Source organism: Pleurodeles waltl, chromosome 10 (genome assembly GCF_031143425.1).
Source record: "Pleurodeles waltl isolate 20211129_DDA chromosome 10, aPleWal1.hap1.20221129, whole genome shotgun sequence".
Lineage (NCBI taxonomy): Eukaryota > Metazoa > Chordata > Amphibia > Caudata > Salamandridae > Pleurodeles > Pleurodeles waltl.
Window position 1 is genome coordinate 9,969,217 of NC_090449.1, and position 17,710 is coordinate 9,986,926.

Consider the following 17,710-nt stretch of genomic DNA (forward strand, 5'->3'; position numbering starts at 1 on the left):
CTTGTTATGGCATTTTGGACAGAAGCGGAATGGGGTCCGTTCCATCAGCTTTGAAGAGACACGTGGCCGGGCCGACCAGGCCCCGACGGGGATGGAAAAAAACCCCGAAGGGCCACCGGAGCTCGTCTTAATTCGGTGTCGATTTGTTGTAACTAACCCGATACCGAACGCAAACAATACCGACGATTTTTCTGAGACTCTAACTTTCCGACCCGAAACACGGAGCGAAAAGGAACACGTCCGAACCCGATGGCGGAAAAAAAACAATCTAAGATGGAGTCGACGCCCATGCGCAATGGAGTCAAAATGGGAGGAGTCCCTCGGTCTCGTGACTCGAAAAAAGACTTCTTCGAAGAAAAACAACTTGTAACACTCCGAGCCCAACACCAGATGGCGGGATGTGCACAGCATGTGAATCTGCAGCTACACATGCCATCGAACATACATATATATATATATATATATATATATATGGAGCATGAGGCAAACAAAACAAAAAAACAATACAAATAACACTTCAAAGAGTTCTGATGAAAAAGAGCACCTTTCAGGAGAACCCACAGACAGAACAGTGGCAAGCTCACCATTTCGAAGGCCACTTCATCTGGATTGTCAGCTTCCAGATTGAAACCAAACTCGATGGCTTCATTGTCCTTGTGCTTTCCTTTTAGCTTCTTGGGATCTTCCACCCACAGTCTAAGTGCCAGGGAAGGGCTCATGCAGTTGTCCTCCTCTGCAAGTTCCACCCTCAGCCCAGTGTCCTCAGCAAAGAAGGCGTGATTCAGGAGCTCTTTAACGGAAAGCCTAGAGACAATGTTCAAGAGATAAATATGTCACGAGCCTTGAAGCTGCCATTTAACATCTTTTCGAAAGTCATTAGAAACTACCTCTATGCTACAAATATACCATTCAATGGCGATAATGGGGCACTACTACCGAAACAAACATGTACTGTATAAAATGCACTTTGTAAGACCCTGAAGAAACTTTTGCAGCCAAGTAAAAGCAAAGAAATGCTGGTTAGGTACCCTTTTCCCTTTAATGCAAGATCATATTACTCACTGCAGAAATAACAGCACTCAAGTCCAACAAAGCCTTCAAATGGCCACCTCCCACATCCTGTCTACAAGCAAAATGACACTTGCACCCGCCCTGGACCAATGCTACAAGAATCACTACTCACATATAACCTTAACTTGATTGACTGGCACCTATTACATTACAAACCATGCATTATTATGCCATGTAATGACTGGTCTAAACCATTAATGTGAACATTTTGAAAATAACCCATGTAGGCATCAATCTGATGGTGTATTTGCAATTATACTAGTAACATGTCAACAGATTAAAAAAACTCAACTGGCTCACTACAATATTCAAATTCCTTGGTTAGCTATCCTGTGTATTCTAACTTGTGGAAAAGGATGGCTGCATTTCAAGCTTCCCTATAAAACAGCACTGGTGCATAAGTTACTTACCCGTAACTGTACTTCTATAGTATTGGAGTCCCATGCTTCAATCGTTCCCCGTTGTCAAGATGGGAGTCCCAAGGTACCTTAGAAAAGCAGTGCTATGACGGGCATAGACTGGAATGGCCCTAGGCCCTTCAATTAAGTACCATATCCTAGTGTGTTTTTTTTTGTTTTTGTTTTTAAAAAGGGGACTAAACTTAAGTTCCAACCAAACAGGTTGCACCACCCTTGTGAGAAGCCCCAGTTCCTGTTCCTCAGATTTGTAGAGCATGGGTGTGGATAAACACCCACTGAGAGAGAAGGTGAGCTTCTCAGGGGGTAGGTCACATGTGACTATGAAAGATTCCAATACTGGAGAACTACAGTACTGGAATCTTTTAGGTACGTAACTTATTTTCTTACTCCAGTATTGGATCTTTCATAGATTCACATGCTTGAATCAGATTAAATAGGAGTGTAATGGCATATTTTTGCATGAAGGCTGAGATATAGTCAGATAAGAACAGAAACATACATATATATCCATTATACAGTAACAGTGATTCAAATAGAAATAATGCAAAATGTGCATTACTGAGGAGAGGACGGTGGGAATACCCTAGTACAATGGCTCACCTCCATTGAAAAAGATGTTGTAATATCGCTTGACCCACTGCTGCATCTCTATGAATTGCAGCTTCTAAGCGGAGGTGCTGAATAAAAGCATAACTATTCTTCCAGGTCACTGCTCTGCATATTTCCTGGAGTGGCACACCAGCAAATAAGGCTCTTGAAGTAGAGACAGTCCTTGTACAATGAACATGCACTGTTGTCTGCAACAGCATGCCAGCTTTACAGTGACAAAATTGAATGGCGTTGTATATCCATCGAGCTATCCTCCGATTTGAGAGGGGATAGCCTTTCCTCAGAGCACTGTATGCTACGAAGAGTTTATTAGACTTTCAAAAGTGTTTTGTCTAAGTAGAACTAAAACAACTTTTCACATCAAAAGAGTGCAATGCCCTTTCCGCTAATGTCTTCCGGTCTTGGAAAAAGGTTTTGAGGATCACTGGTTCAGTGTGGTGAAAGTCTGATGGGACTTTAGGGAATAAATTCAGGGGTTGCACGTAGAACCACTCTTTTGGCTCTGAATTGCAAGAAAGGCTCTTGAATGGTGAAAGCCTGTATCTCACAGACTCGTCTCGCAGATGTTAAGGCCGGGAGAAGAGCTAACTTCCAAGACATAAATTTAATATCTGCTTTGTAGATGAGTTCAAATGGGTCTCTCGTTAGTTGAGAAAGTACAGTATTTAATTGTCAAATACTTGGAGGATGCCTTACTGGTGGGGAAGACTAATTAATCCTTTTAGGAATTGCTTGATGAACGTGCTCGACCATAATGATGGTGATGTCGCTGATCTTCTGATACGGGAAATAGCTACCACATGAACATTAATGGATGCATGAGCATGACCTGATTTTGCCAGAAAGATAAGGAAGGATTTATTCCGGTGCAGATGAGATGGGATGTACTTTGGAACACTGGCAACAGATGCAACATCACTTTCATTTGAGGCGGTAAGTCTTATTTGTACTGTCTGCGTGAATTCTAGCAAAGATGTCCCTCAATACTTGTAGGATATTTAAATGCAAACTCGTTGAATTTAGGAGCAAGGCTGACAAGTGCAAGTATTTGGGATCCGGGGCAGAATTGGCCCTGGCTCATTGTCAGTAGAGATGGCATCGGCTGTAGTGATAGTGAGGTTTCATTGCGTGGCCATGTTGGAGCTATGAGAATGATCCTGCATGCCTCGGCTTTTATCTTCTGGAGAAACTTTGGGAGGAGAGGAATCAGAGGAAAAGTGTAGGCAAAGATTCCGGACCATGCGATCAAAAACACATTCCCCCACGATCCCAGTAGAGGATTCAAGCTTGTATAGAACCTGCATTTCCGGTTTTGGGATGTCACGAACAGGTGAAGATTCGGTTTGCACTACTAGTGAAATATGTTCTCAAGAATCATCTGATCGATTTCCCACTCATGGCAAGTAGTTCTCATTCCGCTGAGAGTGTCTGCTATGGTGTTCTGCTTCCCCGGAATATGTTCCCTTTTAAATGCACTTTGTGACTGATTTACCATTCCCAGATATGTTGTGCTTCTTGGGATAGCAGGTGGGATCTTGTGCCACTCCGCTTGTTGATGTAGTGCATGGTGGCATTCTTATCTGTGCAAATGAGTACTGCAGATTTGTTTGGGAAAGAAAGACTTGCAAGGTTAGATGTACCGCCTTGCGCTCAAGAAGGTTGATGTGAAAAAGAAGCTGAGATGGTTACCATTTGCCGCTCACCTGTAGATCCTGTAGATGCCCTCCCCAACTCTCTAAGGAAGCGTCAGTGGTTATGACCTAAGGAGAAGCCTAAGGTGTAAAGGAGAGACCGAAGGAAAGGTATGATTGCTGAGTCCACCATGATAAGGCATTGATCATGCCCGGGGTTACTTGGATGAGGTCATCGAAAGATCCTGTTTGTATCCACTACCTGTCTAATTCCCCTGAAGCCGACACATGTGCAGTCGGTAGAATGTAACTAGAGGAATGCAAGATGACATCAACCCTACCAGGGACATGTAGAGGCGAACGGAAAGTGACTTTTCTTTAAACCAAATGTGCTAGGGGTTTGCAATTTTGTTTGTTTTTCTGGTGTGGAATACGCTTTGTTGAGCAATGTATTCAGTGTGGCTCCCAAAAATGTTATCCTTTGAGACGCTGAAGGCTTGACTTTTGTGTATTTAGTGTGAGACCCAACTTGTTGAATAAGTGCATGCAGGCAGTGGTTGATCTTTGTGTGGCCTGGGAGGAGGATGCTTTGACTAGCCAGACGTCGAGATAAGGAAACAGTTGATGCCAAGCACTCCGTAAAAATTTGAGGGGCAATTTTCAGGCCAAATGGGAACCCCTTGAACTGATAATGGCTGCTAGCTACTGTGAATCTTAGAAATGTACTGTGTTTTGGGTGGATGGGAACATGAAAATATGCATCATAGAAAACGAGGCTTGTCATAAAATCTCCCTGGGTTAGAAGGCACAGTATGTCTTGCAGTATTACCATGCAGATTATTTGCTTTCTGACATAGGTGTTCAGTTTTCTCAAGTCATGGATGAGTTGCCACTCCCCTGACTTCTTCCAAACTGAGAAGAAACGGGAATACAAACCTCTCCCTTTCTCGGCTGCAGGATATTTGAAATGGGGTTTCTGGTTGGCTAGGGTATGTCAGGCCTATACAATAGGCAATGTGTAAAGTGTTTGCACAACACGAGTTAACCAATAAATACACCACAAAGGAACACAACACCAAGTTATGTAAAAATAAACTGTATTGTACAAAACATAATTAGACCAAACATAACATGTCATTAATACCCTGCTACCCAAGCAGTTGTCCGAACATTATATAGGTTACAAGTACTCTGCAGAAATCAGCAGTAGTCATACCTAACACACACGTTACTTCTTATTCTGCAATGTAAGCAGTAGTCCAGAATCTCATTATTAAAACAATGCCCTTGTCATGAAAGTATCAGGAGTGTCCATATCATAACATCACCATAAGCGGAACATCAGAGAGCATATGGCAAATCATGGAACCTAGTAGCATACAATGCAAATTATGTCAATAATGCCCACAGGAAAGGACATCATTAACCACATGATGGGATTTATATATCCAGAGGGAGAGTAAAGGCAGCCGGCCGCATCCTTGCGATGCGACTGCAGACGTCCAGCCCCCAAAGCAGGGGGACTAGGGATCCCTATGAGCCTCCTGGCTCTGGGTTCCCTAAGCTCCCCATGGCCGGTAGAACTCCTTACCTTATCTACCTGGCCGGCAGGGTTCCCTGAACCATTGAGGGCGCTCTGGTCGGCACTCTGCTTTTCCTGGAGCGTCAGTGAAGCCTTCCAGGGCTCAAAAAAAAAAAAGGGGGGGGGGGGGGTAATGCAACACACTTGGCTGGAGGGGGAATCATCCGTCAGGGGATCCTTCCGGTGAGACAGGACGCACCCACTGTGCGGTCCGGGCTGCAGCAGTGAGCCTACCCTGAAAGAAGGGTTCGCTGGTGCCCCGCGGGCGATCCTTATCATGCACGTCACCCCGGGTGTACTGGTAGGAGCACCGCTGCTCGGGTCTTCACCTTCTCGTGCCCAGGGGGCACCAGTTAATGCGTGTTTTAAACACGCTCAGGGAATCCAAGCTGCGGCAGTGATTCTCTGTCCGGAGGTGACCAAAGCAAAAGCGCTCCCCGGGTGCTGCTGCAAGCAGGGCACAGCGCTCCCTTGTGCTGAAAAGCAAAGATGTATGGGAGCAGGGGCCACAGCACCCAGCCCCTGGGGGGAGGGGGGCACAAGGGGGAAAGCACACAGCAGTAGGGCCCAGCAACAGGCCAGCACAAAGTGGATGCAGACAGTGGCAGTTCCTCCCGTGGGTCACAGGTCAGCACAGCAGTCCATGGCAGTCCCTGGTAAGTCTTTCCAGCAGCATTCTGTGTTGAGTTACAGGATGTTTCTTGTGCAAATTGTGGAGAAAAATCCCCTGTACTCATACTCCGTTTTTCAAAGCATTTCCAATGAAGAGGAGAGGGGGTTTCAACCAGCTAAAACTGGTTCTGGGAGGGTCTCCTCTCTCCTCCAGCACATGCTCCAAACATCAGTTGGGGTAAACAACCTTTTTGTGTGAGGCCAGGGCATAGTCTTTACAAATGTGTGTGTGCCCCACCTCTCCCTTCTCTCAGCCCAGGAAGACTATTCAAAATGCAGACGCACCTCTGTGACACCTCCACCCTCCCTATGTACCGGCTGTCTGAAAAGTATGCACAAAGTGCAGCTGTTGCTCTGCCAAGACGTGGATTGGAGTCCAGCTGCAAAACACAAGAGTGATAAGCACAGAGAAATGCTCACTTTCTAGAAGTGGCATTTCTGTAAGGATAATAAAAAATCCACCTACAGCAGTAAGAAGCATTTCTCACTACTCTCATTTCTCACTACCATTACAACCATATCAAACATGCCTTTGTTACCCCTCATACATCAGACACAACTCCCTAGACTTTGCATTTCCAATGCAATCCTATGAGAAAGCCGCCCTCACAGCAGTGAGAAACCAAATAGGCTGTTTGTCACTACCAGGACAGGCCACACTACTAGGTACATGTCCTGCCTTCTAAATATATAGCACCTTGCCCATAGGGCTACCTAGGGCATACCTTAGGGGTTACTTACATGTAGTAAAAGGGGATTTCTGGGCCTGGCAAGTAGATTTAGATGCCAGGTCCCTGTGGTACCAAACTGCACATGCAGGTCCTATGCTAGCAACCCTGCGACAGATTTGAGTGGCCACTTTAGTGGATGGCGCAAGCAGCGCTGCAGGCCTACTAGTAGCATTTAATTTACAGGCCCTGGCTATAGAGACACCACTGTACAAAGGAACTTACAAGTAAATTAAATGTGTCAATTAGGTGCCAAGAGCACATGCAGTTTAGCACTGATACGCAGTGGTAAAGTGCCCAAAGTCATAACCTCAGCCAAAAAAGGTCAGAAAAATAAGGAGGAGAAGGAAAAAAGTTTGAGGAATGACCCAGTAGAAAGGGCCAGGTCCAACACAAGAAGTCATTCTATGGCCACTTTTATTTTTAGAATGGCTTTGACTTCCAACTTTAGGAGCTGCAAATATCTTTACGTGGAGTTTAGGAGCAGAGTTGATGGCGTTTTTTGGGTGAATTCTAATGTATGGCCGAATTCAATAAGTTCCAAGACCCATTGGTCGGGTGTGATCTTTTGCCAGTGTTTAAGATGTTTGGATATCCTCCCTCCAATGCAGACTGTAGGAAACTGGGTAGTAGCTGTGTCTGAAATTTGCCATTGACACCGGCTTGTTTCTCCTTTCCTTGTCCCAGTTTTCCCTTCAGCACTGGTCTAGAACAGGCTGTCTGTAGTGGTTGCCTTTGCTGATATTGAGAACAAAATTGTTGCAAACCTGTTGAATATACTGGGTAGCAGTACCATTGGTAGCCTCCACTATAGGAGGGTTGGCCTCTTCCCCCATGGCCTCGAAGGGCATCTTCCTTTATTGTAGGGAGCCTAAAGACTTGGCCGTATCGGTGTCCGTTTTGATTGCCTGGAGCACTTCTTCGACATGTTTGCCAAAAAGAGCCTCCCCATCGTTAGAAAGGTCTAGTATCTTACTTTGAACCTCCGGTCTAAAGGAGGAGGCCTTGAGCCAGCCCGGTCCCCTTAGAACTGCTTCTCCTGCCAGTTGACGGAAACCAGTGTTGGCAATGTCTACGGCATAATCAATGATCTTGGATGAAGTGCACTCTCCTCCCTGCAAAATCTTTTTGGCTTAAGCCCTTGCTTCATCGGAAAGTTCGTCAATGTTAGGAGCGATACCCGACCACATATGGCTATTGTCTCTCCTAAGAATGGCTAGAGTTTGACGCCCGTACCGTAAGCGCTGACAGAGGAAAAACATTTTAGAAAGATTTTCCAATGTTATCAAGGCTCCTACCCTCTTTATCTGGAGGTGCTGATATAGGTGCTGAAAAGGGACATAGGACCACCTGGGTGATTACTGAATCAGGCTTAAGGTGTCCAGAAAGAAAAGCAGGAGCGTTCTCTGAAGCTTTACATTTTTGTATGCAGGTGTGGTAACACCACAGCTACTATGGCCGGGTTTCTCAGTTTTGATGCCCTCATACCAGATGTAATCAACAATGGGTATAGCACTGATGCTCTTGCAAAAGGGTTCCTCACAATCATAGACAAAACAGTATTTTGTAGGCATGGGAAGTTTGAATTTCCTTGTTGCTCTCTCTAGAAGATTACGCGATCCTCCTATATCCACTAGAGGTGAATCTATAGGAGGCGGTGATGGAGATAATGGTGTTGGAATAAGGCAGTCATCCCACTCATTATGAGCTTCACATACCTCACCTTCATCTGAAGATGAGGTATCCTGGTGGGGGGTGGTCTGCCGGGTCTATCTCATAGATTGAGGAGGAGGCAATGGCATTTGTGTTTGTGGCGCAGATGGATGCAAAAGCAGAGACTTGGAAGAAGGCGGAATCTGCCTAGGCGAAGGCGTTGCTGGCGGAAAACAGTTTTGGGTAATCTGCCCTCAAATTGTAGATCCGATACTAATGATGTAGGGAGACATACCATTTCCGTCTGATATTGCTGGTAAAATTGTTCTTGAGATTGGTAATAGCTCGTCATAGTATTTGTTGTCTTCATCCTCCTGTTGATATTTGATGTGCAGCTCTGATGGACTGTGGGCAACACCAAAAGGGCCTTCAGCATTATATTCATCCTCATCCAAGAGGTGACTAGTCAGTAAAGGTGACACTTTACTGGGTGATGTGTTCTTGCCTGAGAGATTGGATTGGTCTATTTTTCTCTTAGATTTGTATTTCGTTGAAGAGGTCGGCGACGAGGTGGTCATCGAGATAGTCGATGGAGGCTTCATTGACGGTGTTGTTGATTTCGTAGTTGACGAAGCCGGAATAATCTTCATCGTAGACGGTATTGGGACATCAGCTGTCGGTGACATTCGTTGAGGACATGTGGCAGTAGGCAAGGTGGTCACAGCTGTCGTAGATGCCGCAGTAGTTACCTTAGGTGTAGATGGCATTGACCATCTTTTCGATGAGCTTGTCAACGATCACTAGTGCCAACAGCGTTCCCCCCCCCCCCCCCAATTCATGAAGTATTTGTGGTGGTGAAGATTCAGACCCCGATTTTCCTGGTCCCTTTGAAGGCAAAGTGAGCTCTTTCTGCCACTATTTGCTTTAAAGGAATATTCTCCTCCTGTACTGATTCAGATGGACTGCACTCTGTGAGACCCATGACGGGTGTGTTTAGAGGATTAGTTAGGTGGCTCCTGAGAGAAATGAGAACCTGAAGTGTCTCCTTCTGTTTTCTTAAGTTTCTGTGAGAAAGATGGAGTCCCCACTTTCACCCTCTGAAACTGGCTTCTTTCTAGTTTATAGAAGCAGTCTCCCTTAGGGGTCTTTCGATGTTTTTGAAGAAAAGGTGAAACTTACCTTACAGTCCTTGGCCTTGTGAGATGGGGATAGGCAGTAGATGCAATCTTGATGAGGGTCATCAGAATGTAGCTGCTTCATGCCACAAGTACCACAGGGTTGTCTTTTCTGACATTTCAAAAGTCAGATCTGAATGGTAGTAGAAGATGGAAAATGTCACTTACCCAGTGTACATCTGTTCGTGGCATTAGTCGCTGCAGTGTTATTTGTATTGTTTTTTTGTTTTGTTTGCCTCATGCTCTATATATATATATATATATATATATATATATATATATATATATATATGTATGTTCGATGGCATGTGTAGCTGCAGATTCACATGCTGTGCACATCCCGCCATCTGGTGTTGGGCTCGGAGTGTTACAAGTTGTTTTTCTTCTAAGAAGTCTTTTCGAGTCACGAGACCGAGGGACTCCTCCCATTTCGGCTCCATTGCGCATGGGCGTCGACTCCATGTTAGATTGTTTTCCCCTGCAGAGGGTGAGGTAAGAGTTGTGTATGCTAGTAATAGTGCCCATGCAATGGAGTAATGTACATAATGTAGTTTAAAGTAATATATTTCCAAATATACAAATTTACAAATGTTCAAGATCAACTTCTTAACGGCTACAGACTTCCGGGGAGGCGGGTGGGTGCATGTGAATCTGCAGCGACTAATGCCACGAACAGATGTACACTGGGTAAGGGACATTTTCCGTTCGGTGGCATGTGTAGCTGCAGATACACATGTTGTGCATAGACTAGTAAGCAGTTATCTCCCCAAAAGCGGTGGTTCAGCCTGTAGGAGTTGAAGTTGTTTGAAACAATGTTCGTAGTACTGCTTGACCTACTGTGGCTTGTTGTGCCGTTAACACATCTACACAGTAGTGTTTGGTAAATGTATGAGGCGTAGACCATGTAGCTGCCTTACATATTTCGGTCATTGGAATGTTTCCTAGAAAGGCCATGGTAGCACCTTTCTTTCTGGTTGAGTGTGCCTTTGGTGTAATAGGCAGTTCTCTCTTTGCTTTAAGATAGCAGGTTTGAATACACTTAACTATCCATCTAGCAATGCCTTGTTTAGAAATTGGATTACCTGTATGAGGTTTTTGGAAAGCAACAAATAATGTTTTTGTTTTTCGAATTAGTTTTGTTCTGTCAATGTAGTACATTAACGCTCTTTTGATGTCTAATGTCTGTAGTGCTCTTTCAGCTACAGAGTCTGGCTGTGGGAAGAACACTGGTAATTCTACTGTTTGATTCAAGTGGAACGGTGATATAACTTTAGGTAAAAATTTTGGATTTGTCCGTAGAACTACTTTATGCTTGTGTATTTGAATAAATGGTTCTTGTATGGTAAATGCTTGAATTTCACTCACTCTTCTTAGAGATGTGATGGCAATTAAAAATGCAACTTTCCATGTTAAGTATTGCATTTCACAAGAGTGCATGGGCTCAAAAGGTGGACCCATGAGTCGTGTTAAAACAATGTTGAGGTTCCATGAAGGAACTGGTGGTGTTCTTGATGGTATAATTCTCTTCAGTCCTTCCATAAACGCTTTTATGACTGGTATCCTAAATAGTGAGGTTGAGTGCGTAATTTGCAGGTAAGCTGAAATTGCGGTAAGATGTATCTTTATGGAAGAGAAAGCTAGCTTTGACTTTTGCAAATGTAGTAAGTAACTTACGATGTCTTTGGCAGATGCGTGTAAGGGTTGAATTTGATTATTATGGCAGTAATAAACCAATCTTTTCCACTTATTTGCATAGCAATGTCTAGTGGTAGGTTTTCTAGCTTGTTTTATGACCTCCATACATTCCTGTGTAAGGTCTAAGTGTCCGAATTCTAGGACTTCAGGAGCCAAATTGCTAGATTCAGTGATGCTGGATTTGGATGCCTGATCTGTTGTTTGTGTTGTGTTAACAGATCTGGTCTGTTTGGTAGTTTGACATGAGGCACTACAGAGAGGTCTAGTAGTGTTGTGTACCAAGGTTGTCTTGCCCATGTTGGCGCTATCAGTATGAGTTTGAGTTTGTTTTGACTCAATTTGTTTACCAGATATGGAAGGAGTGGGAGAGGGGGAAAAGCGTAAGCAAATATCCCTGACCAGCTCATCCATAACGCATTGCCCTGAGACTGATCTTGTGGGTACCTGGATGCGAAGTTTTGGCATTTTGCGTTTTCCTTTGTTGCAAATAGATCTGTTTGTGGTGTTCCCCACATTTGGAAGTAAGTGTTTAGTATTTGGGGGTGAATCTCCCATTCGTGGATCTGTTGGTGATCCCGAGAGAGATTGTCTGCTAACTGGATCTGAATTCCTGGAATAAATTGTGCTATTAGGCGAATGTGGTTGTGAATCGCCCAATGCCATATTTTTGTGCCAGGAGACACAACTGTGTTGAGTGTGTGCCTCCCTGTTTGTTTAGGTAATACATCGTTGTCATGTTGTCTGTTTTGACAAGAATGTGTTTGTAGCTTATTATGGGTTGAAATGCTTTCAGCGCTAGAAATACCGCTAACAGTTCTAAGTGATTTATGTGAAACTGTTTTTGCTGAGTGTCCCATTGTCCTTGGATGCTGTGTTGATTGAGGTGTGCTCCCCACCCTATCATGGAGGCATCTGTCGTTATTACATATTGTGGCACAGGGTCTTGGAAAGGCCGCCCTTGGTTTAAATTTATACTGTTCCACCATTGAAGCGAGGTGTATGTTTGGCGGTCTATCAACACCAGATCTAGAAGTTGACCCTGTGCTTGTGACCATTGTGATGCTAGGCACTGTTGTAAGGGCCGCATATGCAACCTTGCGTTCGGGACAATGGCTATGCATGAGGACATCATGTCTAGTAGTTTCATCACCATTTTGACTTGTATCTTTTGTTTTGGATACATGGTCTTTATTACATTGTGAAATGCTTGAACCCTTTGTGGGCTTGGAGTGGCAATCCCTTTTGCTGTGTTGATTGTCGCTCCTAAGTATTGATGTGTTTGACACGGCAGAAGGTGTGACTTTGTGTAGTTGATTGAGAAACCTAGATTGTGGAGGATTTCTATGACGTACCTCGTGTGTTGTGAACACCGTTTTAGCGTGTTGGTTTTGATTAACCAATCGTCTAGGTACGGGAAAACATGTATTTGCTGCCTTCTGATATGTGCAGCTACTACTGCTAGGCATTTTGTAAAAACTCTTGGCGCAGTTGTTATTCCGAATGGCAACACCTTGAACTGGTGATGTACCCCTTGGAATACAAACCTTAGGTACTTTCTGTGTGAAGGATGTATCGGTATATGGAAATATGCATCCTTTAGGTCTAGTGTTGTCATGTAGTCTTGTTTTTTGAGCAGTGGGATTACATCCTGTAATGTCACCATGTGAAAGTGATCTGATTTGATGTATGTATTTAATGTTCTGAGATCTAGTATATGTCTCAGACTCCTGTCTTTTTTGGGTATGAGAAAGTACAGAGAGTAAACTCCTGTCCCTTTCTGTTGGCTTGGTACTAATTCTATTGCTTCTTTTTGTAGCAATGCCTGAACTTCTAGTCCTAGAAGATCTATATGTTGTTTTGACATATTGTGTGTTTTCGGTGGGACGTTTGGAGGGAATTTGAGAAATTCTATGCAATAACCATGCTGGATAATTGCTAGGACCCAAGTGTCTGTTGTTATTTCCTCCCAATGTTTGTAAAACTTGGTTAGTCTCCCCCCCACAGATGTTATGTGTTGGGGATGTGTGACTTGGAAGTCACTGCTTGTTTTGAGGAGTTTTGGGACTTTGGAACTTTCCTCTATTCTTTTGGAATTGTCCCCCTTTATATTGTCCCCGAAAACTTCCCCGCTGGTACTGGCTCTGGTAAGTGGTTCTTGTTTGTGAGGTTGTGGGTTCTGTGCTTTGTCCTCGAAACACCCCTCTAAACTGTGTTTTCCGAAATGTGCCTCTGCTCTGTGGGGAGTAGAGTGCGCCCATGGCTTTGGCCGTGTCAGTGTCTTTCTTAAGTTTTTCGATCGCAGTGTCCACCTCCGGCCCAAACAACTGCTGTCCGTTGAATGGCATATTCAGCACAGCTTGCTGTATTTCTGGTTTAAATCCTGATGTACGCAGCCATGCATGTCTCCTTATTGTTACTGCTGTGTTGACAGTTCTAGCAGCTGTGTCTGCAGCATCCATTGCTGACCGTATCCGATTGTTGGAGATACTCTGTCCTTCTTCTACTACCTGCTGCGCTCTCTTTTTGAACTCCTTGGGCAAATGTTCTATAAAGTGTTGCATTTCGTCCCAATGGGCCCTATCGTATCTGGCCAACAAAGCCTGTGAATTGGCAATACGCCACTGGTTTGCTGCCTGTGCCGCCACCCTCTTGCCTGCTGCGTCAAATTTTCGACTTTCTTTATATGGAGGTGGTGCATCTCCTGAAGTATGTGAGTTCGCTCTTTTGCGCGCTGCCCCTACTACAACTGAGTCCGGTGTTAGCTGTTGTGTGATGTACACGGGGTCTGTTGGTGGCGGTTTATATTTTTTCTCCACTCTTGGAGTAATGGCCCTTCCTTTTACAGGCTCTTCAAACACTTGTTTGGAGTGTTTTAGCATTCCGGGTAGAATAGGAAGACTTTGATACTGGCTGTGTGTGGACGAGTGTGTTAAAAAGAAAGTCGTCTTCAATGGGCTCAGCATGCAGGCTGACATTTTGAAATGCCGCTGCTCTCTACACCACCTGTGCGTAGGCTGTACTATCATCTGGTGGCGACGGTCTAGCTGGATAACATTCAGGACTATTATCTGACACTGGTGCGTCATAAAGGTCCCATGCGTCAGGGTCATCTTGACTCATTCCTGTATGAGTTGGGGATTGCATCATTGGTGGAGTGGCTACCGGTGATGGTTGCGGAGAGCATTGTGGAGATGGTGGCGGGGTTACTTGTTTAGCCACCTTTGCCTGTGGCTGCTTGTCTTTTTCATGAAAGGCAAGTTTGCGTTTCATTTTAATTGGAGGGAGAGTACTGATCTTCCCTGTTTCTTTTTGGATATGGAGCCTTCTTTGTGTATAGTCTGGCTCTATTGTTTCCAATTCCTGTCCAAATCTATGTGTCTTCATTTGTGTGGACAGTCCTTGTTCCTCAGTGTAGGAACTTGTTTTCGGTTCCGAGGCCGGATGTTTCGGTATCGAAACCTTTTCGGCTACTTTTTTCGGTTCCGACGAAATCTTCTTTACTTTCGGCGTCGTGGTCTCTCGGTGCCGACCCATTTTGGTGCCGCTATCTCGGTGCCGAACCTGCTCGGAGCCACTATCTGGGGCCTGAGATGGCTGTGTGGCGGTATCTCGACCGGAGTCGGATGACTTCACCCACAGCTTGCCCTTTTTCGGTGCCGATGATCGGTCACCTATTTTTCGGGTTAAGCCATGGCCTGTTTTCGGTGGCGTCCCCTGGGCTTTAGTGTTTTTTTCGTGAGTTTTGTGTTTCGACGTCTTACTCACGGTTTTCGGCGTTTCTTCGGGATCGATCTCATCCGAGTCCGATTCCTGGATGGAGAATGTTTCTTCCTCCTCCTCGAAACGCTCTTGTCCTGTCGGCGCCGACGCCATTTGCAGTCTCCTTGCTCTTCGGTCTCTTAGTGTCTTCCTGGACCGAAACGCTCGACAGGCTTCAAAAGCATCTTCCTTGTGTTCCGGCGACAAACAAGTTACAGACCAGATGCTGATCTGTATAAGGATACATGTTATGGCATTTTGGGCAGAAGCGGAATGGGGTCCGTTCCATCAGCCTTGAAGAGACACGTGGCCGGGCCGACCAGGCCCCGACGGGAGATCGAAAAAAACCCGAAGGGCCACCGGAGCTCTTCAAAAGTCGGTGTCGATCTGTTGTAACTAACTCGATACCGAACGCAAACAATACCGATGATTTTTCCAAGATTCTAACTAACTTTCCGACCCGAAACACGGAGCGAAAAGGAACACGTCCGAACCCGATGGCGGAAAAAAAACAATCTAAGATGGAGTCGACGGCCATGCGCAATGGAGCTGAAATGGGAGGAGTCCCTCGGTCTTGTGACTCGAAAAGACTTCTTCGAAGAAAAACAACTTGTAACACTCCGAGTCCAACACCAGATGGCGGGATGTGCACAACATGTGTATCTGCAGCTACACATGCCATCGAACATATATATGGAAAATGTCACTTACCCAGTGTACATCTGTTCGTGGCATTAGTCGCTGCAGATTCACATGCTGTGCACATCCCGCCATCTGGTGTTGGGCTCGGAGTGTTACAAGTTGTTTTTCTTCGAAGAAGTCTTTTCGAGTCACAAGATCGAGGGACTCCTCCCATTTCGACTCCATTGCGCATGGGCGTCGACTCCATCTTAGATTGTTTTCCCCCGCAGAGGGTGAGGTAGGAGTTGTTTATGCTAGTAATAGTGCCCATGCAATGGAGTGAATACGTATGTACATAATGTAGTTTAAAGTAATATATATATATTTACAAATATACAGATGTTCAAGATCAACTTCTAAACGGCTACAGGCTCCCGGGGAGGCGGGTGGGCGCATGTGAATCTGCAGCGACTAATGCCACGAACAGATGTACACTGGGTAAGTGACATTTTTCGTTCGGTGGCATGTGTAGCTGCAGATACACATGCTGTGCATAGACTAATAAGCAGTTAACTCCCCAAAAGCGGTGGTTCAGCCTGTAGGAGTTGAAGTTTTCTGAAACAGTGTTCGTAGTACTGCTTGGCCTACTGTGGCTTGCTGTGTTAGCACGTCTACACAGTAGTGTTTGGTAAATGTATGAGGCGTAGACCATGTAGGTGCCTTACATATTTCTGTCATTGGAATATTTCCTAGAAAGGCCATGGTAGCACCTTTCTTTCTAGTTGAGTGTGCCTTTGGTGTAATAGGCAGTTCTCTTTTAGCTTTAAGATAACAGGTTTGAATACACTTAACTATCCATCTAGCAATGCCTTGCTTAGAAATTGGATTTCCTGTATGAGGTTTTTGGTAAGCAATAAATAATTGTTTTGTTTTGCGAATTAGTTTTGTTCTGTCAATGTAGTACATTAACGCTCTTTTGATGTCCAATGTATGTAGTGCTCTTTCAGCTACAGAGTCTGGCTGTGGGAAGAACACTGGTAATTCTACTGTTTGATTTAAGTGGAACGGTGATATGACTTTTGGTAAAAATTTAGGATTTGTTCGTAGAACTACCTTATGCTTGTGTATCTGAATAAATGGTTCTTGTATGGTAAATGCTTGAATCTCACTTACTCTTCTTAAAGAAGTGATGGCAATTAAAAATGCAACTTTCCATGTTAAGTATTGCATTTCACAAGAGTGCATGGGCTCAAAAGGTGGACCCATGAGTCGTGTTAAGACAATGTTGAGGTTCCACGAAGGAACTGGTGGTGTTCTTGGTGGTATAATTCTCTTTAGACCTTCCATAAATGCTTTTATGACTGGTATTCTAAATAGAGAAATTGAGTGTGTAATTTGCAGGTAAGCTGAAATTGCTGTAAGATGTATTTTAATGGAAGAAAAAGCTAGCTTTGAGTTTTGCAAATGTAGTAAGTATCCTACGAAGTCTTTGGCAGATGCGTGTAAGGGTTGAATTTGATTATTGTGGCAGTAATAGACAAATCTTTTCCACTTATTTGCATAGCAATGTCTAGTGGTAGGTTTCCTAGCTTGTTTTATGACCTCCATACATTCCTGTGTAAGGTCTAAGTGTCCGAACTCTAGGACTTCAGGAGCCAGATTGCTAGATTCAGCGATGCTGGATTTGGGTGTCTGATCTGTTGTTTGTGTTGCGTTAACAGATCTGGTATGTTTGGTAGTTTGACATGAGGCACTACTGAGAGGTCTAGTAGTGTTGTGTACCAAGGTTGCCTTGCCCATGTCGGTGCTATTAGTATGAGTTTGAGTTTGTTTTGACTCAGCTTGTTTACTAGATATGGAAGGAGTGGGAGAGGGGGAAAAGCGTAAGCAAATATCCCTGACCAACTCATCCATAGCGCATTGCCCTGAGACTGATCTTGTGGGTACCTGGATGCGAAGTTTTGGCATTTTGCGTTTTCCTTTGTTGCAAATAGATCTATTTGTGGCGTTCCCCAACTCTGGAAGTAAGTATTTAGTATTTGGGGGTGAATCTCCCATTCGTGGATCTGTTGGTGATCCCGAGAAAGATTGTCCG

At 44.5% G+C, this 17,710-nt stretch overlaps 1 protein-coding gene across 2 annotated transcripts in view; it reads right to left on the reverse strand.

The window, feature by feature from the left end:
• The window catches only part of WNK3 (WNK lysine deficient protein kinase 3), a 577,357-nt gene that overhangs the window by 348,937 nt on the left and 210,710 nt on the right, over window positions 1-17,710 (reverse strand). For both annotated transcript variants that reach the window (XM_069209347.1, XM_069209346.1), the window contains exon 7: window positions 585-804. In XM_069209347.1, the coding sequence (XP_069065448.1) occupies window positions 585-804 (220 nt within the window). The remainder of the gene's footprint in view (window positions 1-584; window positions 805-17,710) is intronic.